Here is a 27,993-nt window from a genome sequence, read left to right as displayed (position 1 = left end):
CTGGGTTGTCTCTATTTTGCCTGAAATGCCCTTTACTATTTCCTTTATAATCCCAGCCAGGCTGCTCCTTCTCAAGGACATGCTTCCAGATATGCCTTTACAGTTCAGGGACTTGTAACATACAGGTATAGAGGCAATCCCTAAGGCAGGATAAGACCTATGTTGTCAGTAAGCCAAATTTGGTTTTTCAGGCAGCTGTCATCATCATAATCCCACAAAATACAAATTCATAAAGGAAAAATACAGTCTCCAAAACTCAAAAATCAACAGTGGGAAGATGGGGGGATAAGTACCCTTACTGGTTTTATTTCAAGTAGCTTCTTAGGGGTCTGCATCTCTAAGTAGCAGAGTGTCTTTAGCCAGAAGGTTGGTTCAAAAGCTCTTGAATATTCACAGGTAAAGCCATTTGGGGATGTTTCACCCAAGACTTAAGGCCCCTGTAGCAGTCATGTTCCCTTGGACGAGCAAGAAGGGTCCAACACTAGCACCAAGCACAGGTGCAGAGTGAGCCTGGGCAGATATCACAACCAGAAGAGTTAAAGACTTTTTCAGCCAAGAGAAAAGGAGCAAGGATATATTATTATTTTCCAGCTAGGAATACTTGGAAAGGAGCAGACACACACTGATCTTAAGTAAAGGAGGATGCAGATCCCTTTGGAAGAAGAGAAGGGCAGAGGTCTTCTGCATTCCTCTTAGTTGAGCAGAACAGCAATGTCCTTTTTTTCGTGCTCACAACAGCCATTTCCCTCCTCTGCTCTCCAGAAAAGGAAAACATCTTCCTGTACACTTTATGAACTGGGGAAGGGAGTGGAGGTAATGGTTGCTGTTTGTCTTTGTTCCTTTTAACATAAAAAATTCCAGCTATATGCCAGTAGGTATACCTGGCCTAAGCCTACTGCATGAACTTTACAAATGAGAGAATGAAGAACTTTAAACTGCACCATCTTTATTTAATTATGTTTTTAATGCATATTTTGTAACTTGCAGATTTTTAACAGATGTTTTGACAGCCTTTATTAACGGTCTTTTTGTCCACATTCAAATTTCCCCCAAAGAACAATGACATTCTAAAGGGCTGCTGGTAGCAGTCCAAGACATACACTTAAAATTAAAATTTCCTCCAAGTTCAATCTGCTTTTCTGGTTTGGGTGCATCTAGTTATTCATTTATTTCCAGATGTTGATCAGCTGAACTTTTGGAGATTGGTAACTAAAAGATTCCAGGTAAGGTGAAATTAAGAAGAAAATTAACCTATAAGGCTGCAAATACATCACTATCTTCCTGTGTGGTCATGGAGATCATGACAGTATTTACTAAACAATGGACTTTGCCCTAAAATGATCCTGGTTGACCAATTCCCAACTTCCTCAAAAAAAGAGAAAAGCTTCCAGTGCTAGATTAGCATTTTGTCTGTTCCAGGAAGGCATTTAATATATGCCAGATAAGCAAAAAAAGAACAGGAACCAGGTGGAAGTCTAGCACACCAGTTCATTTTAAGAGCTGTAACAAAATGATCATAAAGTTGTTGCTGCTACATACTTTGTGTATAAAAAACAGACCTCCCTAGCATTTACATTTCCCACTGCAGCTCCATTTTGAAAAAGTTAAGTAATTACCTCTTTATATTATTCTGCATCTACAGACAGTCCATGTGCAGTGCAAACTCAGCAAGCTCAGAATCCAGTGACTTTTTTTGTTGTTGTCCCTTATTAAATTATGTCACCTTTCATCCAAGTTTCTTAGAGTGCCTTACAGACATGAAGATCCTATTATTAACCTTCAGTGAGATCAAAAGCCTCTTTTGCCATTGAATCTAACCAAAGTGTTCTGGACCCTAATTAAGTCTCATGGTAAGGTTGCATTGCATTTTAAAGCTGAAAGACTTGGAGGTAGAGTGGTAAACTGGCTTATACTCAAACACAAAAATCCTGTGGCAAGGCCACAAGCAGTCAGGGTGCCAGCCAGCAGACCTAGGAAAGAGCTCCACTTCTACCACTGTTCACAGTGGTGTAACTAACACTCTGTATATAGTGACTTAAATTTATTTACACACCAATTATGGCCGTAAGATCCACTGACTGTCAAACTGGAAATGGGACAGGGGGACTCAAAAGTACCTACACCGCTCAATTCATCTGCATTGTGTGAGAGAGATGGAGGGTATTTGCTGAGTATGATAAAGCTGAAGGGATTCTCCCAGACCATTGGAAAGGAAATAAACTTCAGGTTTGATTGCTCTTCTCTTACTCTTTTTTCTCTTTCTTTTCCTTGTTTCCCCCTTTCTTTTCTTCCTTGTTTTTTTCCAATTTATTTAATTTTTAATCTGAGTGTCTGTGTGCTCACTTATTAAGCTGGCTCAGTAGAGAGTGATAGAGATATCAGGCCTAAAAAGTCATAGACAGATGAGAAGTTCTCAAAGTTACATTAATGATATCTTAAATGATGTATCTCTAAAGCCAAACAAGCCAGGCAATGTTATTCTCTTCAATTTTTTTTTTCTAATGTGTGCAAAAACAAGAACCAAACCCGACTTAGCTTATTTTCTTGTTCAGTACCATACAGTGAATTAAGTCACAGGCTAAATCACAGAAGGTTTGAGAATAAAGAGATTTTCAGATGGCAGAGTTCTTACTTTGAAAGGAACTTTTTTTGCATATATCCTCAGAGTTTCTAGTTATATTTTACTGTCATTAACAAATGATGAAGGAATAAGAAAACAAAGGAAAAATGGCAAGATTTAACATGTAATCTTCACGAACAGGGTATCATGCAGGAAAAGCCCAACCCTAATCTCACCCCTAAATCAATAAAACTATGGATTTTAAAACAAGAAAAAACAATTTCCGTCGGGGTAATGTTGCTGCTTTTCATCTGAGACATAGTAATTAACTAGGTGTTCACTTTTTGCATAAGGTGATCAACAAATAGAAGGTGCAAGTTTAAGCAAAATAGCTCAACTAGCAATAACTCTCTAGCAGAGAGTTGACTCATTTAGATCAGGTGACTGCCTCCAAGGATTTGGCTAAAAAAAAAAAAAAACAACTCACCCATAATTAGAAACCGTTTGAAAGCAATGGCTTGAAAACCAGCCATGGCCTTGTCCGATCTTACTCAAAACTTCTCTGATTTCCTTTTACATTGCAAACTGCAAAAACAGATCAAAAGCTCTGAGAAGCTTTGAGTATTGCCTGAGTTAAAGTTTGCTTATAGGAGGTGTACTTAAATCAGTGCCTCTTGCCATTTCAACTTAGGGTTGTTTTCAGGTTTCATCAAAAGATGAATGTCTTCATCTTTTGATTAAACCTGAATGTAGAATGTAGATGTCCTCATTTATATCTCCCATAAAATTGTGTATAAAATTTTTTAAAAATACTTTAAAACTTAAAAAATTGAATAAGGAGAGACATGGCAAGATCTATACAGTTCAAATAGTACTTTCCCTGAACCTGAACGACGATTCACATGAAGACAGGATGCAGAGTGAAAACAAAGTCTAGTATTTCCAAATAAATTTGGTATGCATTTACTCTCAAACTTTTTTTTTCTTCTCAGCCTAATCAAGTTAATTTCAAGCTATAACAAGCTGAGCAGAATAAAGAACTACTTAAAATATGGTATCATCATTCACAGTAGTCTTTTAGTAAAGTTTGTTAAATTACATAAATTATGTAGCATATCACACAGTAACTTTGTTCTGTAGACAAAACCTGAAAACTAAACAAGTTGACTGAGTTTAAATACATAAAATACCTTATGTGCATTCTTGATTTTGAAAGCAGAGGCTCTAAAGAGAATTCTAACTTCCCTTCGCCCCTCCCAAGCAACCAAAAAACCCCTGTAAGTTATCTTCCATGTAGTTTCAGTTTAATAATAAAAGCAAGCTGCTTATAGTGAAATAAAATCAAGAAATGAGGAATTTTCTTTTCTACATCATCTCCTGGAGCCACATGACTCAATAAAAATCTCTTTTTAGAGATTAGAAGTTTTCTACTTCTCAGGGCTGCAGAAAATTTCTTTGATGGAAGGCAAGTTCAGAAGAAGGAAACCTTGTCTCTGTTTTCTAAACAGAAAATTCAAAGTACAGATATTTTAAATCATTTTTCTTCAAAATGTGACCCTTAAATATATACAGACAAACCCCCAAATAAATAGAACCTTATATCTGTGCATTTTTATGATTTCTGTGTGAAATTATTTTGATTATTTGGATTACAATCTTCAAAACCTTGTGAGGTGGAACAAGTGCTTAAAAGAAATACTAGTTTTCTGCTCCTGGATAAAAAAATCACTGTCACGTATATTTCTTCAGCCTGTAGGTAATACAACACAATACTGAACCATAATTTAAGATATGCATCTAGGTTTGGCAGCATTTTATCCCTGTTTTTTGTCATACCCACATTGCTGGGAAGGCAATAGAGAATGCATGGAGAGCATGCCTTGCTGCTGGGGTGTGGATCATTTATTTCAATGTGCATCATTTATTTCAATGATTCCCGAGAATTGGCTACAGTCAGAGATACATACATTCACTAAGGGATTTTTCCTAGCACACTTTGTCCAGCTCTTACCTGTTTCTTCTGGGTTTGGTCCAAAACCAATAAAGCACACAGGAGGTTTTCAATTCAATTCAAAGGGCTTTGAATCAGGCCATTTACTCTGTTTGCAACAAGAATCTTCAGAACACAATAGAGACCGCAGGACCCTGCATTTAGGCCTGAGTCAAGCCAGTGCACTTCATGATGGATGAAAAGGGGTGGACTTACTTTTTTTGTTGGTGTTTTGTTTGTTGGGATTTTTTGTTTCATTTACAAGACTCTTTGTCTGAGATGGGGCCAGTTTTCCTTTCCAGCTCCTCCCTTTTTCTCCCTGGCAAAGGGCAAGTCTGCCTGAGCAGGAGAACGCCGGCCAAGAGCCTGCGCTCGCAGTGGTCAGGCCCCTTGGAGGCTCGGTGACAGATAATCCCCAGCCATGTCTCCGTGTGTCTGTCCTCGCCCCCCCGGCTGCCAGCGCTCCTTCCGGGCAGGCCTGGCCCGTCTCCATGGTGACCGCGGGCCCGGCTGGCTGCGCTGGCCCTGCCGCCCGCCTGCCTCTGCTCTCCAGTGGAAGGAATCGCAGCGCGGCCCCTCTGCTTGCTGCTCAGAACGGCTCAGTGCAGGCCAGGCAGGCTCACGAGAGAAATTACACTGTGATGATTAAATGAAAACATGGCTTTAAGGAGAAGGCAACAGAAAAGTAGTGCCTGGACTGTGGCTTTCTTTGATGGAAGAGGAGGGAGATGGCTGGCTGGGCATGCAGCCCCTTCTGTCCCTGTTATTGCTGGGTACAGCGAGCAATGGTGGGCAGAGAGGCAGACCAGGGAGCTGCTTCTGTGCTCAAGGCTAGACCCTGCCTGGGGAGGAACAAAGAAAGAACACAGCTGCTGCTGTGGTGAGGAGCAGGCCATGCACAGCTCAAGGGTGCCCCAGGCTCTTGCTCTCTCACATGGACACAGCCAGGCAGGGATGTGCGCAGCTATTTCTGCGGACTCCTCACCGTGAATTAAGTGCATGGGCTTTTCATTGCCGTTTTTCAGGAAGAAGTGTAAATCAAACTGAATGAGAGGAAATTGCCAGTCACTTACTCTGTTGTTAGCACCAGAGATAAGCATGTTGGCTGGCCCAAAACTGGGAAGTGTTGGTGCACTTGATACAGGGCCCTGCAGCAGGCTGGAGGTGGCACATCTGTGTCGATGTGGTGCTGTTTTTCTACCAAACACACTTGGAACTTGGGTGTAACACTGGGAAATGGCTGGTGTTCTGTTCCCAGAGTTGTGCTAATCATCCTCCACAGCCCCATGGCCTCAACTAGCTCTGGCTCCCCACGCTGCACTCCCCCACATGGGATGGGCATGCCCTTTTGCTGGCAGCCAGAAAAGCAGGATATGCTACTGAGAGGTGCTGCAAACCACCCACCCAAAGTATTGCTAGGTCTCTCTAGTAACTGGATTTTATCTCCTTTTTTGAGTTAGCTAGTGGTGTGGGGATAGAAGAAGCTGTTGCTTTTGCACAACTTTTAGCAACTCTGAAACATTTGCCTTTCCTACAGCCCCTGCTCACAAAGAAGTGCAGCCAAGGAGCACTACAAGAAGTGCTAGGAAAAGGAGGTACATCTGTAAAAGTCAGAGGAAGCCTCTAAGTGTGGGGAAAGGAAGATCATTTGATCATCTCTTTTACAGGAATCAGTGTGGCCCTTAAGTTGAACAGCTAATGGAAGAGGTGGAAGGTGAGCTAGGTAGCTGGAAGGTACAGCTAGGAAAATATAGCCTCAACTGATTGGATTCAGTAGATTTAGAGAATCAGTGTTCCTCCACCTTAAGGCAGCATCTAATAGAATTTCTGTGCACTGACCTTATAGAATCTTCTGCAAGAACTCCTAAAGCATCAGCCAAAAACCCACTGCTAGGAGTAAAACTTTGTAATTGTCTAGTGCCTCATGAGCACTAGAGTAGGAGATATAGAGTAGGCAGACAAAAGAGTCTGACATCTTAACATACAGATTTCCTGACTTTAAGGGGTGCCTCTGTAGAGACTTGGTGCCTGGCCACTGAAGCACACTTCCCTAAGGGAGTAACATATCCCACTTCAAGAAGGTATTATAATGCCCAATATACAGCCCCATCTGGCAGCATCCCTCAGTATTCAGGTGAGAATGGCCAGTGCCGTGAATTAGGTCCGTGCAACATCTTGTAGGCTTTTATCTGGAAATTACCCACTGGAGGAGTTTGAGAAGGCAGAGAGCACCTATTCAGTTCAAATTCAGTCAAAGCATTTGGATTTTACTTGGTTCGAATTCTACGTGGAGAAGGAAAAAAATAAGGCAGAAAATGCAGGGAGATAGAAAAAGGAAAAAACCCTACAAATACATTAATGATGTATTTGTACAAATACATTAATCCTAAATTGAGAGCTGATGTGCTGTTTAAGCAACACATGTGTTCCAAAAACCAATTAGTCAGGTTGGAAATATTTTCCCACAAACTACTGAGAAGCACTCGGTGCTTCTCTTCAATGACAGTTGCACATCAACAGCAACATTTTAGTCCTTGTCCAGGCAGTATAGAAAAGAAACACCAAATTACCAAAACAACCACCCCATGACTCCAATCAAAACAAACAAACAAAAAACAAAAAAGTGGGTTGCAGATTAGCTCTCCATTGACATAGAAGATGATTTTGGGATTTTCCACTATGCCATTAAACAACTGATCTGTTTTTTAACTCAGCATTGCAAAATACCCTCACAAAAGTGTCAGTGATTTACAGCTGCAAAAAGGATTTACGGGAAATCTTTACACAGTTCAAACACTCCAATCATTACTGTTTCTTTTAGCATTTTGAGTGTTTTTCCTTATGAAAACAAACTCTGAAAAGAGAAAAAACCCAAACAGATTAAATGACTAAGAAGTTAACTCAAGGTAATGTACATATTTTCACTGAAAAGCACCTGCTGCAGGGTATCTTATTGCAAGGTGGGCATTGATGCATCCTTCCATTCAGAAGTAGCTCCCACCATGGCCCCAGCAAGGATCATCACTGAGGCAAGGAAAAGTAGGCCTGATGTAGCTTTTCAAATTGATGCTGCTTGTGGAGAGGAACAAACAGCTTGTCTCCAACTGAGGGGCTGACTCTCCTCATTTATTCATGGCCAGCCCCCTGCCTGGATGGAAATAAAAATGTTTCAAAGATGACTGTGTGGGGGAGCTGGAGGACAGCTTGGAGGCACACTGAGGTTAGCACATTAATTTTTTATCTCTGGAGACTGGGTATCCAATTATGCTTAGAGTACACAAACAACTTTGGCTGGTCTCTCCAGTAGAGATTTATCCACATAATAAAATCTGTGATGGAACTGGGCACAACAGGCTGATGCCATGAAATAGTGTACACAGGTGGTTTTGCAGGGCAGATGCTTAAGCTAGCAGAGGGGCAGGAGGGCACAGGAATGCATTTTCCTTAACTACATGTATTGCACAATGGATCAACCTGCACTCAGCACAATGTACTTCATTTAGGCCTGTCATTGGCCAGAGTGCTTGTGGGCATAAGATGCTGTTCAGTTGCTGCTCCTGCACAGCTGCCTGCAATCAACATTTCACACAGCAAAATGCCACTGAGAACTCTTCTCCTTTAAAGGAGAGGAAGTTTTTCTCCATGTAGGCACACTATCCTATTCTCCCAGGAATTAAGAAAGAGCATTTATACTAGTACACTCATTCACAGAGACATTTCAATAGATAGAAGTCTAATGTAATTCCTATATCAGAAGTGCCTCAAAATTTGTGAGCACCAGCTGCCCCCAGAGCTGGCCTGTACCCATGGAGAGAGATGGAATAAAACAGCAGGTGTTTTGTGGCAGGCTTGGATGCACCCTGGGCTCACAAATCTCACGGTCTCGGTGCCAACATGTAGAGGAAAAGCCAGCAGAGAAAAAGTCTGAAAATGGTGTGGAATCATTTATTTTTTCAGTGGAGTTGAGGAAATGAGGGGTTGACTTTTTAAAGGGTTTTCTGTAATTTCCTTTTCGCAGTTCAATACTCAGGTAACAAAATCAGAGAGTAGGTCAGAAATAAATGTTTGTATAGGCAGAGGCAAGACTAGACACCAAGGAAGGGCTGTTTATTTGTGTCAAAGGGCTAGATAAAGCATAAAAAGCAAGCCACTAAAGCTCAAACAAATCAACAGGTGTTGACTGTTGAACTATCTTTCAAGTTGCAACAGGTAATCTATATGTGAGAAAGAACAGAAGGAGACAGAGATGTAAAGAGATGTAAACAGACAAACCTTCTACACAGTCGAGGACAGTGAGATGTGCCAAGGAGGTGAGATGTGGGACTTGGGCCAGTCCCAGTTCTTTGATGCTCACCTATTCAATGGTCTCAGTTTTAGGTAGATTCCTCCTATCTACATCTCTTTTCCAATCTCTGGATAATTTTCTGACCTCCTCAAATTGGTCTGTGTATGAAATAGAGGGGACTGAATATGCAGAAAGACAAGAGGCTTTCAGGTCTTGATCTGGCAGCAGTTAGGGCACCAACAGTTGAATCCTGCAGAAGCCCTGCTCCCTCCTGCATCACCAAGGCTGCTGTTACTGCAGGTTGTGCAAGGAGTGGAAGCTGTAGAGGAGACGAGGGTACAGAGGAAGGAAGTTCATGCTGCAGCCACCCTCCTGAACTTTACTGACCTGGTACTCACCTCCCAGGGCACAATGAATTCCAAAGGGCCGCTTTGATTTGCCCTGCCTCTTCTAAATCTGGCTGCTCGTATCTCTGACACACTGCTCAGCAAATAACCAGATCCTACTCTACACCATATCTCTGGTCCTCCTGCTCAGTGGGTTGTGGATTAGCTGTTTGGATTAACATCCCCCTGCCTTCCCTCCCTCCCCCTACCCCACCCCCCAAGCCCACGCAGAGAGGACTCTTGAAGCTCGAGACCTACGATGCCGCAGACCTGTCAAATCTAATTCATAACACATGCCTAGCAGTTCTTAGGGGAGAGGAAGGATCTGATGCTCTGGCTCCCCACCATCCCCCTGTACAAAGGGACCATTTAATGACTGCACATTAGCAATGTGGACAATTAGCATTCACATGGAAGATAAATGGCAGCATAAATTAAATATTGCCAAGTGGAAGAGCAAAGATGCAAGATCTGAGCTCAAGGCTCTAAACAAACAAACAGGCAAAAAGGGAACAAGCAGCCACTGTGACAGCTCAGCCATTTGGGACAGTTACCTTCCAGCATCTGGGATTTTCCCCAAGGCTGATCTGCACATTTGCATGGCTGTTGCCCATAGCTCACTGGCTCCTGGCTGGTTATGCTTTCCACTCAGGAATCTGGGCATCAGAGAGGTTTATCCCAATGGTTCTAAATTTCTGCCCGCTTGTGGATCTGTGCATCAGCAGCTTCCCTTTGCCACATGCTCTGGGGGAACACAAGGCCAAGCAGCTCTCATGCTACTCTTTCCCGCAGTGTAGAATGCACCTTTTTTATCATGGGCCAAAGTCAGCTGCTCCAAACCTTACCATAGCTCTTCTAGTTAACTTCTATCATTTCCTAAGCACCAGACACAAGGACTGAGACCCCTTGGCACCTATGTCAAGCTGAATTCAGGGTGTAGGACACTACCTTTCTTTTTTTGGGCATCTATTGCAAGACCATTATCAATATTAATTCAGTACAGATTTGCAATATTCCCCTCAGGTATGTAACTATTAGTGACTACTCCAGGCACAGGAAATAAACAACCAACCAACAAAAAATACTCCCAAAACGGATGTAAATGTTAAGTAAACAAAAGCTACTGGGTGAACACTGACATTCTCCTGCCTGCCCAAGCAGTCACTCTTAGTGCACTGACAGCTGAAGTTTATCAACAGCTGGAGGAGTCAAAATTACTTTTACTGTGAATCTACCAACATGTGAATAACTAAAAGGTAGAGCATAAAAGTGACAGAAACATAGAGCTTGCCAAATGGGATCACACTAAACAGTCCTTCAAGCTCAGACAGTGGCTAGTAGCAGATGCTTTGGAGGAAGGAAGCCCCCTCCCACACTTCCCTGGGGACAATTATCAATTATGCCACTTAGAAAAAAAATGTTTTCCTACTTCCATATTTCTTGCAGTTCTTAAGGTATTAGAAAGTGTTTCCCTGCATATTTTTCCCTATAAGCATTTTATTGCTTTATTACTTTGAACGAAAATAACACAGATCATATGCTGATCCAAAAGAACTTTTTGAAAGTGAACAAAGCTATCTACACAAATCCCAAGGTCACAGCAAACATCACATAGTATGTAAAACTGAGAAACAGGGGATTAGAGACTTGCAAAAATCAGTAATAGAACACAGCATCCTTGACTTCCTGTTCTGTGCCTAAGGAGAACAGAAGGGACAAACAGGGTCATGGACCTTATGCTCAGTGTGAGCATATGTGACTCATCTCAGAAAGATTTGGACTACTTAGATCTCTTTCAGCGTTGTACCAGTGTGGGAAATTGAGGCACATTCTCCTTTCACATTCCTGCTCTCCTTGCAGACCAGTTCTGATGTGTTTTCATAGCTTTTATCAAACCATAACTAAGGAGCAGCTTTTGGCAAAGTGGAGGGTAAGCTGTTTATGCAGCAGGTGAAGGTATAAGGGAGAAAGGTGGTTATTTTCATACTGAAAAACTGAGACATTGACAAATATCTCTTATTTTAAAGCAAAACAAAGGCAGTCCCCTGAAATGACTGGATGTGTATTTCTTCAGCATCCTTACTAAGAACCTCTGGGAGGCTGCTTGATGATGGGCAGCTTGGCCATCTCTTCTTTTCCCCCCTCTCCTTGCCACCTCCTCCCCACAGGAGCAGTAATGGAAAAGTGACTTGCTGCAGAGATAATGCTGGGTTTGAAATGAATTCCTGACTAGCTGAGCCAGCACCCGTGTGAGCTGTGGCTGATTAGCTCCAAGCATCCACGTCCCAATCACTCACAACTGAGCTAGGCAATAACATCAGCCTCCCCAAGGCAAAGACAGGGTGGAGATAACACCCCTGAAAAGGATCTCAAAGGCAAAGGGAAGATCCTACTCACGTTTGTGGTTTTCATTTCGGTGGACGGGGGAAGAGCGGGTCTCCTGCTCACGGGCTTCATCGCCCTCTTCACTGGCGAGGTGGGTGTGAGCATAGTGGTAGCTCAGCCCAGGCCTGTTCTTGTAACGCTTGCCACAGACTGCATGGAAAGGAGATATGAGGGAGGGGAAGAGAGAATGGAAATATCAGTGTGATCTACAACCACAGCAGCATCGTCTCAAATAATGCTCCCTTTCCCCTGAGAACAGCACCATGCACTCCATGCACCTGCCCAAAACCCTTCCAGCTGGCACTGGTGAAAGGTGACAGAGGCAGCCCTGCAGCTGCAGGTCTCCAAACAAGCTTTCTTCCCACCATGCTGCCAGCGGTCCTTCTCACAGGCTAGGCAAATGCATTCAGTCCCTGCAGATCACAGAGCCCTAATCCTCTCTGCTAAGATTACTAACAAGACTGCACATAAAATTAAATGAAATGCCAGGTCCAGTGGTGGTGCTGCACAATGCACAGCAATGGGAACAAGACTGAGAAGAAACGACATTATTTTCTTCATTACTGATCTCTGAAAAAAGGAAACAGCTGTGATTTTTTAAAGGCTTTCTCTAAGAGAATAAATAGCTTTATTCACAGATTCCCAGTTAAGATAAGGGGATGGAAATCATCCACAGATTCTTGCTAAAAAAACATGTGGTAGTGATACTTATTTGCCCAGATAAACTCCAATGAACAATGCAATATATGACAGAGAATACTGCTTCTGAACTTTCATTTATTTTAGGATTAAGTCAACAGATACTAAGGACAGAATCAAACAGCTTGGGGTGATGAAAGGTCTACACTTTCACAGGGAGCTTAGCAAGGGCAGGCAACATCATAAGATTCATTAGATATTAATTGATTTTCTATAAAGTTTTATGAATTGATTTTATATAAAGTTTTTAATTCATGTTATCATCTCAAAAATTTATCACTTTCCATCTTCAAAGCATTTTGTGAATGTTTATTTTCTTTTATACAGCTATTTGTCTACCAAATACAAATATTGCCATTTTAAAAGACTAGAAAACAAAGACAAAAAGTTTAGTGCCTTTCTTGCAATTTTTTCCTCCCAGAGACATTTTCAGTCACCTTAATTAACCTCAGGGATTTCACACAGGAATAAATGTCATGTCCAGCAGTCTGTCCTGCATTGTGACCATCCACTCCTAAAAGCTTAAGTTGGCCCCAATATGTATTCTGCAAGATATATAGATACTTTCCATTCTCCAGACACCTGAGTCTGGGAATGTCAAAGACTCCACAAATAAATTTTTAAAAAATAAAAAAAAAAACCAACCACCCTCATCCCATTTATTCATTTACATAAAATTTAAAATTTTATTCCTTTCTGCTACTACTCAGAAAACACTAACTGATGTTCCACCTTTTGGAACAGATCATAAAAAATTGTAAATAAAAACTTATTACAATAATATATTTCATTCTTAATCTCTTCTGATTTACAAGCTCCCTCAAGGAAAATGCTTTTCTTTATTAGAAACATGTAAAACAAGCTCATGATACATATGAGTGATCTGGAATATTAGATACTTTTTCCCAGTTATCTTCATCGTGCAAGGTGATGATCACAGAATCATTATAACAAGACAGAAGTTTCTTGGAAGTTCAATATGTCCTGTCCTCAGTCACAGATTTTTTTAAGTCTTTGAATGGCCTTTATTTAGAAATGAGACCTACTGCAGGAGGGAAGAGGGAATATTGAGAGAACTAAAATACTCATATAGATATGCACATCCATTCTTTGAAACATCTGCCTTCATTTTTCATATGTAAACCTAACATAATTGCCAGACATTTTGAAGAACTAGACTTTGTTAGATGCATGCTCTCCACAAAACATCAGTTCAGACTCCCTCTTCTAGTACCATCCTTGTTTTCTTCCAGTGCATTCTGGAGAGGGAAACTACTTCTCCTTCTCTGTGGTCCTGCAGGGCAAAGGACAAGCAGTGGAACAGATGCTGAACAAGAGTCAAAACAACAAGATATCAGCAGTTCTGTGTGACTTTCCCCATATTTGGAATAGTGGAAAAGCATAACACTTAAGTAATCATCAACCCAGAAAGAGCTCACTGCTTAAATTCTTTTATAATGGTAACCTCCTCTAATTACATAAATGTTGCAGCTTTACTTAGAATGGAGAAAGAGATTTACATTTCTAGCAGATTGACCATCTGCTAGATGAGCTGGATCACCTCATCAAGTATCCTACTCTATCCCACTTACTTTTATGTGCTTGAAGAAGAATGTTAAAAAATAATTCTATTGCTATGAATTACCAATACTGCTCAAAGACTTCTGTCAAATTATTTCCAGGACACTATCAGGTGATCAATGCACAAAAGGAGACTTGCATTCCTTGCAGAAAGTCCCAAAATGATGGTGTTTACTCCATTCCTTACAGGATCCTGCAGGGATTTTAGCTATGGTGTTAAGGATGACATAGGAAATCAGATGGGTCTGGAAACTCATCCTTCTTCAGCAAAAAAGTATCAGCTCACCAGGAAAAAGCAAGTATCAATATAAGCTGAGTCAGTAGTAATTCTGCAGCTGAGTCCTTTCCATTGTGAGGACTTACAGGTGGCCTTCAAGGGTGACAGCAATCTCTGACATGCCTTGTGAGAAATTGATTTGAAGGACTTCATACCCAGAACTGAGGCAAATAAATTTGGTTTACATTGTCTCAGCAGATCATTTGTAGGACCAAAGATTTGCAGTTCCAGCAGCCTTTGTTCTTGGTGTCTAGATTTTTCCATTTTTTCAAATTCACTTTGTGTCATAAAAGAGTCCAAAGCAATGCCATGAATTGAAACTGCAGAGATTTCATGTTCCTCAAACAAATCAGACTTTTGCAGAAGGAAAAGGGTCATGATATTAGTCAGGCAAAAGAACCATTGGCTGCAGTGAGACTTTGCTAGAATGGAAGCTAAATCAAAATTTCATGGATTCTTCAACAGATTGAATCTTCCTGAATTCACCCAAATCTCTTATTTTCCAGGTAAGAGCACATTTTATTAATCTACTGTATCACTGTGCTAAGAGGTAGTTTCTATAAAAGGGTGATCATTAATAAACACGTAGCTCTTATATAACTCTTCCCACTGCAGACTGGCTTTTCAAACATTAATTAATCTTCCTCCACATTCCTGAGTGGGAAATACTATTCTCATTTCAGTTCTGAAAAAAGAGAACCGCAGAGGGGCTGAGTTGCCCACACAGTGATCTTTTTTCATTACCAGGACTGGAATCCATGAGTTCCAGCATCCACACCAGTGCTTACACCACATCTTTCTCATTCTTAGAGCTGACAAAAGCATAATGAGAACTGGTTCTCCCAGTCTGAGATGCATGCTGTTGATTAGTTTTTAACACTATGCAGCTCACACATAGCAAGTGAGAGTGTGCCTTTCATAAACTTTGTCCAGTGGCCTTCCTTTCAGCAGCTTTGACTTTTTTATCTTCAATTTCCCTTGCTGGATAGGCTCATCATCCTTGCATGTGGTAGATTTCATCCTGAATCTCAACACTGGGAAGTTGACTTGATCTTTAATTAGGTGGCCAAGCTCAATAAAAACAGTGGGAGTTTGTAAAACATAACCCACTCCAAATCCTCCTGCATTCAAAGGATATATTGTTGCTATGAGCTGATGTGAATGCTGCCGTAGGAACAAGCTGGGTAAGTAACCAGCACTTCAGCAGTGCAGACCAAATGTCGCAAATGGGGAAGAGGGAGAGATTTTTTTATGAGGCCACCAAACATTCTCCTATGATAAACCTTACTTCCCTTCAAATTTGAAGACTGATATTAAGATGTTACACAACTACATTATGGTGGGGGGGAAACAGTATAATTGCAAGCATTGAGTGTTTCACAAAAGAGACCTCTCTTCTATGTTCTGGACTGGAGCACCCTGCAATTCTTTGGATAAGCAAATTATCTCTCTGTTTATATTTCTCAATTATTAAAATTAATATAAAATACTTCCCCTGTTAAAAAGGGGATTTGAAACCTATGACTTAAAAGATTTCCTCATCAAATATCTAATGGCTGTGTTGCTGTCATTTTGAAATAGTTACACATTTGGTCCTTGGCAGCCTGTGAGCTGTGTTCCAGCCAGCTCTCCACATACATTTTGCACAATCTGTCACCAGTATGAGACAGAAGGAAACAATCCATGTTTCCAGTGGAAACAGGAAACTGAAGGAGTACATGCTGGGGTTTTTTTGGGTTGGTTTTTTTTTTTGGTCACTGAATTTTGTCCCCCTCATTGTCTTTCTTTGCTTTTCTCTGTTGCCTACTGTTCCTTGTTCTCAGGTGTACTATGTCAAATACTAAATCTTGAGTTAACTTCTGGCAGGCAGCCATTCTTCAAAGTTATCTTCCTGTCCTACCATTCACTCCACTCAAAAAAAAAAAAAAAAAAAAAAAAAGACAAAAAAATCCCCCTGTCCTTGTTTTGCACTGGTTTGGTAATGTATTCTCTCCTGTTACAGTTGTGTACAAACTCTGGCACATTTAGAGATCTCAAACATTAACAATGCATTTTGACCTCCACTGATACAAAGACTTCATATTCATCCCTCTTTGCTCAGTACTATACACACTATAATATAGTCACACTGTACACCTGTAGTATGAGAGCAGCTATTTAGCATTCCCATTCCATAGGGAATTTTCTGCAGGTAGAATAGGGAGGTAAATAGTCATTGTTTCAGTGTCCCCAGAGGACAAGTCCCAGAATCTACCTGCTGTATTAAGATCACAGTAACTCTGAACCCCAGTTCAAACCCCAAAACATGTGCAGCTCAACAATACAGCTGTGCACATTTCAATAAATGGGTTGCTAGCCAGAGCAAAGGAGAAAACAAATATCCTATATGAGCAGAAAATGTTCAACTGCCAGAGTCAATTCTGTTTCCCTTTTACCATGTGCTCTATTCAACATCTATGTTAGTCAGTATTTATTTTTTTTAATGTCCTTACCTATCTAATCTTGTCTTTTCTACTAATAATGTATTCAAAGGATGCCAAGAATAGCAGATATGGTGGGAGAGTTGTTTGTTGAGTACATCTGAACAAGCATCTTATTCTAGATCTTACTGCTTATCTATTTAGGGATTCACCAGAAGGGATAATACCAGGAGATGATTACTGAATAACCTGTTAGGTCAGCCATCTCTGTGCCTCTCATGGATATATAACAGAGCAAGTTTCTTAAATCCAGTTTGTAAAAGTAATTGTAAGTACAAGTAAATCTATCAACCACTCATATTCAGAAATGCATCTTTCCTCAGAACAGCACGTTTAACTTCATTCTGGCCAATATTACTTTAAAAACTACTTTGGAGTTTTTCCACATGAAAGAAACAAGCTTAGTAGAAGAGCTGAAGAAAGCACAGTTGAAAGAAGCCCCAGTAACTGTTTGCAGACATAGAAGACATTGTTATTTTCCCTCAAGAACAGTACAAGGACTGCTAGTCTTGGACTTCAGCAGAGAGAACGTAGGTAAATAACTAGAGAAATCTTAAGTTCTTGAGGAAAGAATCAGCTTCTACAAAATACTACAAGATCAGTGTCTCTGGGCACATACAATGCTGTGTTAGTCACTGATCCATCAAAAATCCTAGGAAGGTTTCAGTCAATGCTCATTTTGCACAAGGAATGGATCTGAATGTACAGTTCAGTCTCAGAAGGACTACAAAAAAAAGGATATAAGTTGCTATGCTAAAATAGGGGTTTATATGGGAATAAAACTAAAAGGAGATGAGGACATACTGGTAAAAGGAAAATAAATAATTTCTTTAAGAGGTGGGCAAGGGAATTCTTCCGTAGACAAAGGAACAGAAAACAAAGGTGGAAGTATGTACGTAGTCCCATGTCTCCATGGGAACTTGAGAAGAGTGAAAGCATGAAAGTGAGGAGGGGCAGCAGGAAAGTTAATTGCTTGCAGAGATTCAGCACAGACTAACTTCTCTGGCTAAAGGAAGTAGACATTTGGAATCATGGAACTCAATGCTACAACTGATTGTAGCACAACTTTTAAACCAGAATACAAATTTCTAGATACAAATTCAGCGAAGGTTTTTCTTTCGAAAAAGTAGTGAGTAATATACAATAAACACTAATAAAATAGTAGAAGGATTTCTAAGAAGACTGCTCAGTCGAATTCCCTAGCTGAATATTTGACAGTGAAATGGCACCAATTCTTATTAAACATGTAGGTATTCATTTATTCATTCACTGTCCCTCTAAAAATCACATGCCCTGTTCATCAGGAACAGTGGTGGTGGTCCACCTTCCACTTGCTTGACATCAGAGGCTTTGCTTTGCTTTCCAAGCTCTACTTTCCACTCTTCTTTGAGGTGCCTTTCCTTGCCAGGTGCTCAAGCTACTTTTGGGACTGTTCTCATACAGCTGCTAAGCCATTTGGCTATGTTAACATTTGCAGTTTATACCCATCTCCAACCAGGCTTGCCTGCCACTGTTGTAATTGAAGCCATCCCAAGGGAGCTCAAGGCACAGAACAATCCAATGCAACTGGCTGAAAATCTGACCACCAAGTTTTCTACTTGGTGATGTGATGAAACAATGCATTTCATGATTATCCTAGCAATTTTATTGATGCTTTGATCAAATATTTTATTCTGAACTTCTACTAGAGTATAAGCTCAGTAAAACCAGCTGAAGTATTTCAGAATGTTTCCTTCCACAAAACAGGCATCCAACCACCTCTTCTTAAAAACACAGGAGGACAAAATATTTTGAGCTTTGAAAACCTTTATCACATAGAAATTGCATGTTTCCAGTCAGCTTTAATATTGGGACCAAGTTAAATCCTGATGTAGGTCCGAATGCCTCTTACAGAAAAAGTCAGGTCTTTTCAGAGGTAACATTGCTATTTTCCAGCACAAGGGGCAGTGCCACTGGGCATCACACTTGCATCATCTTACCAACACACTGCCTCGTTGTTTTCTAAAACCCTTTTATAACTGATGAGATCTGTTGATATATTCTTGTTTACCATAAATATGAATGTGTAAATATGATAAAAGGGCAAAGTAGTTTTTGACCACAATTCATTTTTTGTGCCCCATGCAGTTTATAAGAAAATTAATTTGGTTTAGCTGTGTTTATGCTTTCTTCTCTCTGGTCATTTTCAAAACTCGAATATCAGTATACTTGCAGAAAAAGCAGCCTGGAGGCAAATTAAATAAACTACAGAAGAAGCAAACTGTTGGCCCATTAAGCTAATTATTTGTACCCATAATGCAATTGAGGGAATAATGCTTTCCTAAACAGGAAACATATACACTGTTTCACCTGCATGTTTCCATGTAAAACAAACTTATCTGCCCACAACATCTGCACAAGGAGTACTGCAAACCAATTCCTAAACTACCACAATTAGACTGAGTTTTATCTATAAAAATATTCATCAAATCATTTCAAAGAAAAAATTAATCCAAGAAATCTACCTAAGCAGGATAACAGGCCAATTACTCATAATTAATGGCATGTCATGTTTGTATAGAAATTTAACATGGGCAGGATATTCTTCAGGATGATGACATTACAACTGGGACAGTTCTTCCCTTCTTCTCTAAACTCAGATACAAGAGTTCTGCTGTCATATAACCCTTTTATCAGCTATCTACAATGGAAAAGGAGAAGTCACTATGCAAAGTCTGGAGTCCAAAATTCCTTATGACTCACCTGTAACTGTAAGTTTCCTAAAAGTGAAGGGTGTCAGCCAAATGAAATAGGAAACATTTCCAACATTAAAGATGAAATTTATGCTCCAAAATGTAAGCCAAGGCAAATTCTGTCAATGCAACAATGTATGAGAGTCTTGACTTCAGGCCAGATTTCTGCTGCCTGCTTTGATATCTTCCATGTTTAATCTACTCTGAGCAAATCACTTACTATGCATGTTGGGAGTTCTCGGTAAAATCCAAAAGCAGTGCAAGATCAGACAATATAGAGTCATCATGTTCCAAATTACTACCACTGACAAGTGTCCTTGGATTTAGAAGGATGTTCCAGAAAAGAGATAAAGAAAGATATGCATATACTGCATATACCACCAGCAAAGGAAACCTGTGGATTTCAACAAGATACATCTTGGGCTCTCACAGAAGTCTTAGAAGACACATTTTAGTTCTTCCAGTGCACTAGGACTGCTATTTAACCACAGCATAGGTCTTCTGACTCTTCAGAACTTTAAGGGCTCTTCCTCCTTGACTATGTTTTTATCATCTGTAATGTTCCCCTCATATACAAGTCTTCGGTTTCTGGGCACATACAGTTACCTGGTCTCACCATACAAGAATATGATTTCACATGGAATATAGTTCTTATTCACCATGCAAACTCCTTATTTCCTCACATTTTTAAAAATCAGCAGAAAATCCCTCCAAAGATTGACACAACAAGAGTTATTATTTTAAGGTCGGTAATGTTGCAAGATAGGCAAAAAGGGGGTTCTAGTTGTCCTCAAAACCAGCTGGTTTGGACAACAGAAGTGAAGATTTGCTATCCTCCTACTTCTAATGCCTTTTTTTAGGTTATTGTCTTACAGGCTAGAAGGCACCTGGTAGCACAAATTACAATTGGATGTACATTCTAGAATAAGCCTTAAGATGGGATATCTCAAAAAGATGTGGGTAAGATAAGTGCCCTTCACAGAAACGAAGCAAAAAAAGAATATCAAAAGAAGAAGGAAGGCATCAAGGACTAGACTGTAAAAAAAAAAAAAAAAAAACTCAAACAATTGCATAACAAATATTGGACTCCTCACTCATACTGGGACTCTGGTACCCTCCTTCTGTGTTGATGCTGGGCTCTAGTATAATTTTTCCATTCAGACAATGCCTTGCTTCACCTGAAGTCCAACTGCAAGGTACCAAACAGCAGGACTGTATTCAAAGGGAATATGTATCAAAACAAAGCATTTGAGATGTTATTTGTTTCTTAGAAGGGCTCAGCTTTTGATGATGCCACAAGACATCTGGTGAGGGATAAGACCTTCAGAACTTAGCCCAGTGAGATTTTAAAAGGACTGAAGGGAAGAGAATCACCAAATATATCAAGAGACACATCAAGGGTGAAGTACCTTTGTCGGAGATTTTTGAGTTATGCTTTTGTTTGTAACTATCTGAAACAGAGAAAGAAATAGAGGGTGAAACTTACATGGGGGAAAAGAAGACAAAAGGCAGAGAAGCCAGAAAGAGAGAAAGAAAAGAGATGATTTATTAAAGGGCAAAGGAAAGTGGAGTCTTGCCGAGAACTTAATTTTATTTCCTTTATGCAAAAACACCAAGAGCATCAGCAGCAGGTGGCAAACATGCAAGTCAGAGAGCAGCAGAGTATTTTGCTGTAATATATGAAGCCCTGAGTGCACTGAGCTGGTACAACCAGGCTGGAAGCAGAATAAGCTGTCTGGTTGCTACTTACTGTCACAAACATAGGGTTTGTCATGGTCATCCTGGGAGGCAGCATCATTCCGTCTCCTGCCCCCTCCAGATCCCCGAGCCTGCAAGGACAAGAGGAATGTTAGCATTATTCCATCACCCCCCAGGTCTCCTTGCACCCCACACCACACCCTCCTATGAAAGATGTGCAGTATAAACTAAACAAATCCTCAGCTTCCATACAGGTTTCTCAAACTGGTCATGACCCTCCATCTCCTAAGATGTGCTCTCTGTTAATGGACCTTGTAAAGCAATGGAGATCCTCTCCACAGATGGCTCATACTGTTCATCTGCAGCAGTAGGTCACTGCCAGCACATATTCAGTCGAGTATCATCACACATTCATTTCTGAAGATGTTCAAATACCTTGCTGAACTGAATATGAATGAATGAATAGATGAACAGGTGTTGAAGAATATACACAAACATTAAATCAGCCAGGAAACAGGCCCCAAATAAAAGAGAGGTCAAATTATTTCCTTCAGTATTTTCAAAGGGGCATTGTTTGTGTTGCTATGTTTTGTTTTCTAGCTGAAAAGCAGTGTGTTGAAATGACCTTCTGGGACAAAGACACTGTGGCTAATTATAAAATGGAGCTTTGATCAGTTAGTGGAAAAGATTAGATAATGTGGCTACCTGCAATAACAGAAATTACCCAGAAATGTCTCTCTGCATTTCTGTGTTCCTAAAGTGGACCAAACTGGCAGCTATAGAAACTGAAAAACTTTGTTTCTCCACAGCACAGACTGCTCTGTCTTGAGCTCCAGGGGTGAGAGTGGAATTCAGCATCAAAACTACTCAGTCCTGACCCTTCTCAGCTGAGATGCCAACAAGGAAACAGCTCATATCTGCCCAATGCTGGAGTTGTGATGTGAAACTGGGAACTGAGCCAAGGCCTTCAATTCTTTCATGTTCACTAATGTACAGTCTGTAAATGACAATAATTTTAGACTTGATCTTTGTTTGAGGAAGTGATCACAGGTGGATGGCTAAATAGTTCTTTATTAATTCTCCTAACTACTCTATTCCTGGAAAAAAAATGACAGAATTGCTTCTGCTGCTCCTCTTATTAAGCTGTTCATATTTCTCACTCTAGACAAGGCCACCTGACTCAAATCCTGCAAGCCTTGTCATGTGAAAATAAGAAAAGGACAGAGCTTTGTTAGGTAAAGCTGAAGAAGGTGTAAAAATTCTGAGAATATTCGCACCCAGCCATAAAGGGGCCATAGAAACTTTTTCTCTCTTCTATGAGCTTGGAACAGAACTAGCACTATTAGAATTGTGTTCCACTGGATATTTAAAGAGAAGTAATAAGGAACAGTTTTACACTGGCCAGAAAAAGTCTGTTAAAACAGGGATTTATAAAAACTTCACATGTTATTTCCCTGGGATTGCTCAGGTCTAAGTCTTAACACAGTCCCAAAGGAGAGACATGGTTTTGCAGCTATCTGGATGGGGTAAATACTACTATGTATGACAAGGATAACTCTGCCTTCTGCAAAGACATCTGAGCAGTCCAGCACACATGTGCAGACCAAGATCTGTAAGGGTGAACTGAAAAGCAGTTTCACCCTAGAAATGCCCTCAGCAACAATTGTTTGGTGGAAGCTTCTTTACTGACTGTATCATATAAAATCATCTTACAAGTCTGCACTATTTTCTTTCTGACTGCCAGATCTTTAAACCCCCTTTGGGCAATGAAATCAATCCCAGGCTAGTTCTTTTCTTCCCTTACTGCTGCTAAATGTGCTGCAAGCTGAATTTCAGTCCATGGCAGCTCCTCCACAACCCTCAACTCATCAGGGAATCTTCACATAGACAAGTGATTGGTCCTTATAAATATTTCTGCTGGTACCCAGATTAGGATCCAATTTCCCCATTTTACCAGCTGCATTGGTTTTTCAGGGCTATGAAAAAGATGTAAAGTCTTATATTTGTCACTAGTCAGTAGCTCTGACTCTATTCACACTCTGAGAACATACCTGTTGAGTAAGAAGGTAATATTTTACATAGGTACATTTCAGAATATGATACTAATTTAGGGTTTGCTGCTCAGAATTTTGCTTGTCTTACAGTCAGCTGTTCCCTTTCAAACTGTTCTCTACAGAAATGCAGGGGCACAGCATTCATGGCATGACCACGTGTCAGATACACTTTTTCATGCAATGAACAAAGAGGGGGAGATTTTTCAAGTCAATGACTTTCAATGGGACTTGGGTTCCTAAATTGGCTTGGTGCCTTTGAAATTGTCCCACGGGATATCCGGCTGATGAGCAGACAGTCTGTGCAGGTGCATCTGCGTACATCTCATATCTCCTAGAAAACCACCCTGCCAGCTCCTACCACATTGCCCCTGTCCAGCAAAAACACTACAAATCTCTTTCTGTACATCTACCTCTTCAGCCTTCAGTGTCCTTCCTATGCCCCCATGATTTCATGGGCTGGCCTTGAGGGGACAGGAAACCAAGCAGCTGCCCCAGAGGCACTGAACTGAATGCCCCGTGCTTGCTGTCTGTGCTCCAGGCTGTTGAATTCAGTCATCCACAGCTGCCTTTATTCTCCTGACAGGATGCAGCAAAGACTACAAGACTTGACGGCCTGGACCAGCAGCCTTGAAGCAGCCAGAGAGAATAGCCAAAAAGACAGATGGAGAGTCCAGAATTAAAAATAAAATCATGCTGTAGGGAAAGGAAGGGGCATGTGCAACTTGGAAAGTCCAGAGCAGTAATTCCATTGCATTAATCCTGCATATATGCTGTTAGTCCTTCTCACTCCTCTGAATCCCCAAAGGTCAAACTCCACAGGATCTTGTTTCCTATGCATGTCCTTCCCCTCTTCTGCCCTCTAAAACTACCCTAACCAAGTCTTTCCCAGAAACAAAGAGCAGCCCAGGTTTCATGTTGCCTAATTTTAAATCCTTAGCCTTAATTCCCTATACTGAGTCAGGCTAGAAAAGGGCTGCCTTTAGGAAACTGGCAAAGCTCTTGTGACCAGATGCAATTCAGGCTTACCAGTTTTCAACAGCTGGATAACCTGGCCACAATTCTGAAATTCTAATTTCTACTACATTTTGCTTTGGTTATTGATGCCATCAAATAAAACTAAACATTGCTTGAAGTATGTGGCATTATTCAGACTTCTCTTTTTTGCACTAAAAGAAACCAGGCACTAGCAGAGCAGTAGTTAGTTGCAAGAAAAAAGCAAGAAATCCTGCTGCTTCTGTACTTAATAGGGGGCAAGTTCTAGGGCAGAAAATAAAATATAAATGCATGCTTCAAAATGAATGGCACATCTAGTACCCTCCAACTCCTTTCCTTACAGTACCAGAGAAAAAATTCTGGAACATTTTCCTGAACAGGGAAGCAAAATCTTGCATGTAACACTAACTTCAGGACTTTGTTTGTACTGGTCTGGGACATATGAATACACCAAATCCCATTCTCCTGAGCAGTATATTTCGTCTAGCTCTTTGCTCCCTTTCACTCACCCTATCCAGCATGTGCAATTTACATGAGAGCAACTTATTAGAAAAGAGTTGTTAGCCTGGAATATTAGTTGATTGCTACAGTCAAGCTTATGTGCACATATTGATTCTATCTCCTGGTTTTGGTTACTGGTTCATACAAATCTTCTGAAACTTACATTTTTCTGGAAAATTTTTTTCCAGGTGGGGGTCTTTGGCTAAGAAAGAAAGAAAGAAAGAAACTGGTTCAGGTGATTTTGAGAATAAGGAAGATGATATATATACTTATCCAATTATTAAAGTGCTTTGATCTTATATTAAAGGACTTAAGCTCCAAAATAAAGAGGAGCAGAAAACTGAAACAACACAACAACCAAAGAGGAAACCAAAAGAGAGGGTCTGATGCATAAGTACATTGCAAGTATTCAATGTGGTTTCATGTCTCTTATTAAAAAAACTAGTATATTCTGCTCATTTGGCCTAAAATGTGGCCCACCTTGCTTGACTTCTATAAACAAATCAAAAGGTACATCTGGAGCTCCTGCACCCCTGCAGCATCCACTGGAGCCAAAGAGAGATGAAAATGCTCAAAACTTCTGAGACTTGTGTTCACATTTATTTAGATGCCTAGCTTACGGGCCCACAATTGAAAATGTTGATTCCAAGTTTAAAATGTTGGCCTCGTTATTTAACTGGTACCCTGATGAATTGTGAAGACATCTTAGGTAAGAGAAGGGACAGAGTCCCCTAAGGATAAAATATTGCCCTTTTCAAGCAAGTGGAAGATTTGCCATGGGCTCAAGAGAGCCAGTGTCAACCACAAAATGCTACCCCGGAGAAAGTTGCAAAACTTATTAACACAGTTCAAGTTATTTTTATTAATATTTTTTTGGCTGTCATAACTGAATTTACTGCTTTTCTGTAATTAGTAAAGGTTTTTTTAAGGAGAATTGTAATAGCAGGATGTCATAATAGTTATTACAGTTTATATTACAATTGTAAATACAACACTAAAATAAATCTCCCCCAAATTTTTACTCTCAAAATAGTCCTTTTCTTTCACAGCCGTTCACAAAAGTAAACTGAAAAAATATTAAAAAACTATTACATATGACTGAAAAATACCTATAGTGTTATCACTATCAGATATTCATGGATAAATACTTTGCATACATAATACACATGAGAAATATACACTATATTTCTGCAGAGGTTTGCTTCCCTCCTTTCCATTCCAATAAACTCTCCACTTACCCGTCCTCTAGGCCTGTTCTTTCGTTTTGGAATATCTTCTTCCAAGTCTTCTTCCTCGTTCACTTCGTCTGCATTTTCATCATTTTCTAAAACCCTCTGTGGTTGAACAACAAACAGGAATGGTTAGAAGAAAAAAGGAGGACACATAAAACCAGCTACTGCTCTTTACCACAGTGACTATGGGTTATTACAGTTGATACAAAGCCAAATCAGATCGCAGTACCTCTGCTTCTCTCTACCAAAGCAAACTTTTCACTCTTTTCCACACTAAGATCTCCAGGGAATTCCTACTAAAAAACTACTACTGATATCAGTCAACTATGATAAAAAGGTTCCTAAGAACAAATACTAGAAGCACTGAGCACCAATATTCCAAGACAACACAAATATTGGTATGCATAACTGCAGGCCCTGTCTGGGAATTTGTTTGCCTGGGTTTTTTATTTTCATTTGTTGCAATTTAATTATTTTGTTTTCTTCTAATGTTGAGAGTGCACTTCAGGAATACAAAACCAGTGGTTTTCTCCTTGGTAGCTCACAATCTTCTCTCTTGAGCAAAAATAGAGAAAATTCCTCCATATATTCCAGAATGGATCTAAAAAGCCATGTTTTGTAGGGCTTGCACCACAGGTACAACTCTAATCTGGAAGCAGAAAGTTTGTTGAATGAGAATGCTGAGGAATTACAGCTCACAAAACTGTGAGATGCCTGGGCCAGGAAATTTCAATCTTTTAATTTGATCTTTTGAAATGTAACTTCTACAGAACCAAACACAGCCTGGCTGTCCTGCATGAAAACATGTACAAGTCAGATGTCACATGGAAAAAGGCCAGACAAATCATCACAACACTAATGTGGGAAGAAGTCCCATTGAAATTCCCTCAACCCTTGGCATGTCTGCTAGAAATACAGAAATTGGCCCCAGCCACTCCTACCATGTATGGTACTGTGCCATTTTGCAAGGGACTAATCTGAAATCACTAACTTACCTTTGCCATGCTAACATTCATTTAAATTACAGCCACAATGCAGAGTCAAATAGTGACATCAAAGTGATAGGAATGTTCTTCAGTCTTACTGTATTTGTCCCTTCTCTCTAATTTCTACTTAAAAGCTATTTGAGAGCCAGCACATGGGGAACAGGAGAAAATCAGTCTCTTTCTCTCTTTTCCACATACCTCAAGCACCAAATTCTGAATTTGTGGGAAAGAATACAACAGAAATTTCAACTTTCAAAAGTCTGTATTTAGAAGGTCAGTTACAAAAGTTTATTCTTACTTTATCAACTTAATTTCTAAGACTAATACTGGTCAGTGCATTTCAAACAAGTTGTTTGGATCAAGTGTTTTGCTTCTTCTATTTTTGAATATCAGGAGGCTGTTAATGAGCTCTGACCATCATGAACTACAATTTCACATAATACTGGAGGTGCTAAATACTAGAGGGTGTAAAAGTTAAACAGGTTCCAGTTCTGCATACATTAATTGAATTCATCTTAGGACTGAAGTGCTTGAAAAATGTACATGAGGAGACTTTAAGAATGTAGGTAAGAAAATAGGCAAACTTACTGATGTGAGTTTGTATTTTTCCATTTCTTCCTATCTTAAAGTATCTCAAAAAATCCCCAACAAAACAGGGGCAACCACATCATATGTGGGAGGGAAAGAAGCTAATTTACAACAATTATACTACACAACAGTTAAGAGAAATATTACAAACCACTTTCTTCCTGTAAAATTGAAGCATCAATTTAGGAAAGAGATAATATGTAACCAAGTGTGAATTTGGTGACAATGCCAGAGTAATTACTTTAATCCTTGATAGAAGGGGCATAACCTTTCTGCTTCATGGTCAGAAGGCTACTCTAACTCTTCTCAAACTCTAACTCTTCTCCATCAACCAATGGAGATACACATTCAATACCAATTTACTGCAGGGTAAAATTCTCAATCATGTTACATACCAGCTGTACTGCAGGTCCCAAAACTTGTATCTATTTAGCAGGGGGAACCCTTATATGTTATAGCAGAGTAACTTTTCTTTTCCTATTATGTCTTTCTAAAAGTTTCCCAGCCCTAGGTAATTTGGTGCAGCCAAGCACCAAGTTGTCTTCTCCTGACAGATACTGTGAATT

General features: G+C 40.1%; 1 protein-coding gene across 4 annotated transcripts in view; it reads right to left on the bottom strand.

The window, feature by feature from the left end:
• DPF3 (double PHD fingers 3) overlaps positions 1–27,993 on the bottom strand; it is a 155,988-nt gene that overhangs the window by 30,390 nt on the left and 97,605 nt on the right. For 2 of the 4 annotated variants that reach the window (XR_009418657.1, XM_059474850.1), the window contains exons 5-8: positions 25,860–25,955; positions 24,785–24,823; positions 21,126–21,204; positions 11,619–11,756 (exon numbers count right to left, since the gene is read on the bottom strand). Coding sequence is in view for 2 of the 4 variants with exons in the window: in XM_059474850.1 (XP_059330833.1) it covers positions 11,619–11,756; positions 21,126–21,204; positions 24,785–24,823; positions 25,860–25,955 (352 nt within the window). In the remaining 2 variants the exon portion in view is untranslated. The remainder of the gene's footprint in view (positions 1–11,618; positions 11,757–21,125; positions 21,205–24,784; positions 24,824–25,859; positions 25,956–27,993) is intronic. The other 2 variants (XR_009418658.1, XM_059474851.1) reach the window with 1 other exon arrangement.

This window comes from Ammospiza nelsoni, chromosome 6 (assembly GCF_027579445.1).
Source record: "Ammospiza nelsoni isolate bAmmNel1 chromosome 6, bAmmNel1.pri, whole genome shotgun sequence".
Taxonomy (NCBI): domain Eukaryota; kingdom Metazoa; phylum Chordata; class Aves; order Passeriformes; family Passerellidae; genus Ammospiza; species Ammospiza nelsoni.
The sequence above is the reverse complement of the archived record's forward strand: the minus strand, read 5'-3'. Positions and strand labels throughout refer to the sequence as shown.